General features: G+C 44.0%; 1 protein-coding gene across 1 annotated transcript; it reads right to left on the minus strand.

Annotated features, from left to right (window-relative positions):
• FCF1 (FCF1, rRNA-processing protein) lies at positions 1–5,739 on the minus strand. The gene is made up of 8 exons (XM_027638303.1): positions 5,657–5,739; positions 5,504–5,571; positions 5,283–5,354; positions 4,871–5,019; positions 4,378–4,450; positions 3,430–3,517; positions 2,911–3,005; positions 1–638 (listed from the first exon to the last, which is right to left on the minus strand). Exons 1-8 carry the CDS (start codon positions 5,657–5,659, stop codon positions 590–592), a joined length of 597 nt encoding a protein of 198 aa, XP_027494104.1. The 5' UTR covers positions 5,660–5,739; the 3' UTR covers positions 1–589.
• Positions 5,740–5,745: the final 6 nt, after the last annotated feature.

Raw genomic sequence — 5,745 nt, forward strand, 5'->3', positions numbered from 1 at the left:
TGAGCAGGACGCTTAACCAAACATAATTCATTGTACAGCTGAATAAAAGCCCACCAATTCCCAGATCATCAATTCCCAAAATCTTTTAGACTGCTGTTCCAGAGAAGGCCCAACAACTGGTGCAGATCTGACGTCTTTTCTCCAGAATGCAAGTTCTGATTTGTTTGAGGAAACAGGTGTGAGGGAGCTCCCCAGAGAAATACCTGTTCCACTGCAGGTGCAGCAATAAGAAACTTCTAAAATTTCTGTGGTTTCATTCTCAGCCAGAGTTGCATCATCAGTATTTAATTCAGAATGCTGAAATCACTTTTTCCAGTGATCCCAGTGAAGACAGAGGTAGGTATGTTCTGGGCACTGCCACCCTCTGTTTCCCATACGCTTCTCTCAGCTATAGTTAATCAAACCAAGTCAGAACAAGGATGAATAAAACCAGACTCTTCAAAACAGCTTCTTCTTAGAAAATCAAGGCTAAGAAGTCAGTTCAGTGTCACTCATGGTCCTATGAGTAAAAGAGAAAGCAGGAGGGTTGGGATCAGAAGGACCCTTATCCTGGCTCAGAGTCCTGGCATCAATGGCTTGGCTGGACAGGTTAGAATCGAGGAGCTCCATAATCATCCGGCATCCTTTCGATGTTGTACCTGAGAAAGAAGAAAAACTTATGAAGACAACCTACTCCACACTGCTCTCCTCCCCACTGTGGTGGAGCATCTACCCCCTCCTCCTCCTTGGGGCTGCTGTATGATCTCAGGGATTCCTGATAGGTCTTGGTCTTTGTGTAATGAGTTGGGCGGTGAAGCATCCCTTGAACAGACCAGGAAGTCTTGCATGGCTAAGATGGAATAGCACTGACTGTACCAGGAACTCCTGTTGCCTGGCTATGGTGAAGGATGTGAGTGTAACTAAGCAGTCATCTCCTGCCCTATCTGAATTGTGGCCTGAGTGGAATGGTACCATTGTTACTGGAGTTTTGGAAACTCTAGTAATTACCAATCTGGATTGTGGCCTAGATGTACAATTTATGGACAACTAAAACCAATCACCTTGCGACTCTATAAAGAGTGGTCTTAAGAGAGGCCCTTTGAGCTCTCCTGGGCTGCAGAGTGCTGTACAAGCACCTCCCTCTGAGCGGGACACCTCTCAGAGGTCATGAACTCGCAAGTATGCGATACTTGAAGGACTGTAGCTCAGCCCTTGCCTGTTGAAAAATGCAGAGGCATTCAATGTATTTCACTGAACCTGAAGGGAATTTTTACCAGGTACCTTTACACATTTAGATACATTCATCTCTGTGTCCATGTGCACACGTGTGAATTGGCTGAAATACTCTTTACCAAGTGTAGTATGAACGTTGTTTCCTGAATCTATAATTAAGTCATTGTTATAATTGTAGTAAATCCTATTGAATCACTTCATAAATGTTAAGTTAGTCAATGATTAAGTGCTGCTAAAATCTAATTTAGACAGAAACTATTGACCAAATCTGGGACTAAGTTTGGATCTAGCCACACCTGGACTCCATCAGGAGTTTGAAAAGTAAAGGAGTCCATTCCGAACCTTGTGACCCAATGGAAGGATTTTATATTGAATTTTTAGACATAAACCATTGACCAAGCCTGGGACTAGGACTGGATTCAGCCACACCTAGACTCTGTCAGGAGTTTAGAAAGCAAGATCCTTTCTGAACTTTGTGACTCAATAGGAGGGTCTTCCTTACACTTTGCACTCCCAGTCTCCATGCAAGTCATCCTAAAGCTATTCTAAGCTGATTTTCCTTTGCATTTTTCATCCATGTAGTAAGAGAGTGAACCTTGACATCAAACTCTGTTAAGTTGCACTTCTGCAAATTTATATTAAAACTTGCTTTTGCTAATATCTTTAATGGTGATTGTTGCAGTGGCCTAAACCACCCATTCACGACACCATCCAGCAACAGGCTTACAGGCAGACTGAACAGCAAGCTTTGTTGCATTTTTATCTGCAGCTCAGACTCCCAGGAATAAAAATATTACTTCTGAAAGTAAAAAGTCTTCATAACATTGCTGTTATTTTTCACCTTAAACTCAGAAATCAGGCATCTCAGAAACTCACCATCTCCAGAGTAGGAAAAAAAAGGTGGTTCTGTAAGACTTAGAATTTAAGAGTAGTCCACCACAAAGAATAAAACTTTTGACATTCAACTTATAATTCACAGAACCACAGAATCATTTAGGTTAGAAAACACTTCCAAGATCACCAAGTCCAACCTCTGACCAAAGACCACCTTGTCAACTAGACCATGGCACTAAGTGCCGTGTCCAGGCATTTCTTGAACACCTCCAGGGATGGTGACTCCACTACACTCCTGGGCATCCTGTTCCAAAAGTTCATGGCCATAGTGAATAAGAGGCAAAGGTGTTTTGAAAGAAAAATCTTTTGAGCCACATTCTAATTATAGATCACTTAAGACTTTACGTATTTCTAGCAATCAACCTCCTCATTTCCAACATGCTGCACTAGTATCCTTCTGAGTTGTTTAGTTTTTAGCTAAGAAGAAAATTCAATCTCTTAGGTGAGGGTACACAAAGCTACCAAACAGAATATGGAACAAGAATATTCTTTTCCTCAAGGATCTGCAGAACACATTGCCTGGTAGTCCTGCTGCTGCTGGTGAGCACAACTGATCTATGGAAACACTGGGCTCAAGGAGAGTAGCTCTCCTGGTAAAGACAAGTGAACAAGTAGACTGCAATAAAAGTAGGTCTGTGGCCAGTCTCTTCCCAGCAGTAGCTGTACTTCAACTTCTGTGCTAACACCAGGCCCTTTACTGCAGCCTGCACTACGGACAATGCAGGAGAGAAGTCCATGGTGACAGAGTCCCTGTCAGACAAGGATTATACTGGGCAAGGTTTCTCTCTGTCAGGGGTCCCTTACCTGTGCCTGGAAATATACATTATAGGCACTCCAGGGATTTTTCGTATTCTCCGCTTGAGCTCTTTATCTACGGTGGCCACAATGTAACATTTGTGCTGCAAAAAAAGAAGGCAGGTCAGATTTAACACCAGCGAACCAACAGAAAGAAGACATAACTGATCAAACGCTTCTATTCAGTGAGCTCGTTAAACACAAGAAGGCTAAGAATCCTTAGCAAGGCATTACTAGGACTTGTACAGAATTCCACAGCAGACTAGTAACATTCTTCTGCTCGTCAAAATAGACTCACAGAAATTTCTGAAGGTCTGTCCAGCCTTCCAAGCTGACAGCTTTCCCATCCTCAAGAATGCCCAGAGAAGACAGTACCTTGCATCAAATACAGTTGTTCTAGGGACTGAAACTGCCTCTTAGTGAAATTTTGTAGTTACTTTGTGGGAAATTTAAGTCATTAGTAGTTAGGAGGGTTCAGGAATTTTTAGTATGTTAGCACAGTACAGAAAATGTCAGAGAGGGAAATACCTGAGTGACCCTCTGTACCAAGCAGTCATCTGCGTAGGTTCCTTTGTGCATACATGGCAAGCGTTCAAACCGAGGGTCCTTGGCAATTCTGTGGGGGCAAATATAAGGCAGCATCACAGCAATCAGACCACAGAGTACAGTAACACAGTACAGAGGAATAAGAACACTGCTTTCTGTGATATACAGACCATTGTTCTCAAAACAAGGGCTGAAGGGATGGAGTAAATGGTACATAAAAGTCAAATGAAATGAGGAGCAAAAAAGAATGCAGTTTGTCTAATTATTATAGGTTAAGTATTTCTTAGTACTGGTTAGTTGGATTCAAAATCTGTAAAATATCAGGCCATTGCCAAACAAAGTAATTTGAAATAAGTTATCTCTGGGAAGAACTAGAACTCCTTCTGGTGTGTGATCGTTCACACCATGCATATAGGGACATTGCACCTTCTCTCTGAAGGGCAACATCGAAGCTGCTTAGGGGATGTACTTGGATAGTTTACAACACAGCAGGACAAAATACAATACATCTGAGTGGAGGATATGGACTAGTGTTGTACAGATCACACAATAACCTAGCTCTAGATTATCAATACATGGTACCTACTCATACAGGAGTAACATGAAGTATGAGTAAAAAGTTCCATAAGACTCAGATCACTTCTTTATTCATTTTTAGAAATTCTAAAATTTAAAAAAATATATTTTTTTTGAGAAACAAGAAAAAGGCTTACTTTGAAAGTCTTAGCAGAATGAAAGATTACAGATTGATACTGTGCACTCATACATAGCATTTTGTTTTAAAAACCAAAAAAATCTAAAACTCTAGACATTGTACCCATCTTGTACAGCCAGAGAACTAAAACCAAGTTCAGGACTCTGCAACAACCTAACCACCCTCTAGTGCAGGAGCATGTCATGGCAAAAGAGAAGAGAGCACCCTGCACCTACCTTAACGCCACACGGTACTTCTGTCCTAACTTTTCAATTTCACCCATTACACAGTCTGTGATACATGGAATACCTAAATGGAAAAAAAGCCTGTATTAATACAAAGCAATATTTATTCACAGACTTCTATATTGCCCACATGTCCAGGAACGATCATGGAACTCTAAAACATATTACTTACTGCAAGAACTGATAAGGTTGCAAAGTGATGAAATGTAGAGCCACTGAGTTTGACCATGCCATGGTAATTTTAGATATTTAAGTATTAATGCTCTACCTTTGTTGAGACTAGCATTTATGACCACTGTTTGACTGAAACCAGAGGCAGTTCCAGGGTTACCATAGCCATGAACAATCAGCTCCAAGATTATGGCATATATCCTTTTTTCAATATTTCTGTTATTTTCAGCCAGTGGCATGAGGCTGACAAAGCACATTCCAAGCACAGTGTGGCACTGCTTAGTCAGAAGCTTCGAGTGGTGCGGACACTCACACTTGGCATAGAGACAGTCCATCATTGACTGCACTAGGTCCAGCTTGGCCTTGATGGAGAAGTTGATGAAGTTAGTGTCAACCAGGATGTGGTAAGGGGGGCCCAGCTGTGTATTATACTGGAAGAACAAGCAAGAGGGATGCTGGGGGCTGCCAGGAAGACAAATAATTCAAGTCAGTTAAATGCATTTAACAACATGTCCAATCCTACAACTTGCAGAGAACGAAAAAGGAGTAATGAGCAGAAAGACTCCTGCTGCCTCTTAAGCACAGTCCCTTGGTTTGGCACACCATGTCCTTTTCTGATAGTTTTGCTCAGAAATATCCTCGGTTACAGCCTGCAGCGTGGCCGGACCTCGCTCCCTTCTTCCCTCTCTCCATCCCTCTCTCCTCAAAGTGTCGGCAGTACTTACACCTCCCGCTCTTTGATGGCGCTCGGGTCCTCTTTCTTCTTCACGGGGGCTTTCGCCCGGTCCTTCTCTTTACTGCAAAGAAACACAGGCACTTCCTTAGGACGAGTGACAGGGAAGGGCGGCCAGCGGCGGAGAGGCTCGGGCCGGGATCCCCTCCCGCCTCTCCCGAGCGGGACACGAGGACGCTGCAGGGCCCCGCCTGGGAGCGCAGCCACACTCACATGCGCTCATCCCGGAGGCTGATCATGCGCTTCATCACCGCGTACTTCCGCGCCTTCTTCTGCTTCCCCTGCAGGGAGACGCACACTCAGCCGCAATGAGCCGAGGAGAGACCCGACCCCAGCCCGTCCCCCCTCGGCCCGCTCCCGGCTCACCATGCCGATCACGCTGACCCCGCCGCTCCTGCCTCTGCCGTCGGTGCCCCGGGTGCGTCACTGGGCCCCGCCCCGGGAGCGCGTCACCT

Source organism: Corapipo altera, unplaced genomic scaffold (genome assembly GCF_003945725.1).
Source record: "Corapipo altera isolate COAL_440 unplaced genomic scaffold, ASM394572v1 23, whole genome shotgun sequence".
NCBI lineage: Eukaryota > Metazoa > Chordata > Aves > Passeriformes > Pipridae > Corapipo > Corapipo altera.

Coding starts and splice junctions, on each gene's coding strand:
- FCF1 (XM_027638303.1), bottom strand. Junction 5,020..5,282: donor GCCATCAAAGAGCGGGAGGT/GTAAGTACTGCC, acceptor TCTTCCTGGCAG/CCCCCAGCATCCCTCTTGCT. Junction 3,518..4,377: donor AAGTACCGTGTGGCGTTAAG/GTAGGTGCAGGG, acceptor TTGCCCCCACAG/AATTGCCAAGGACCCTCGGT.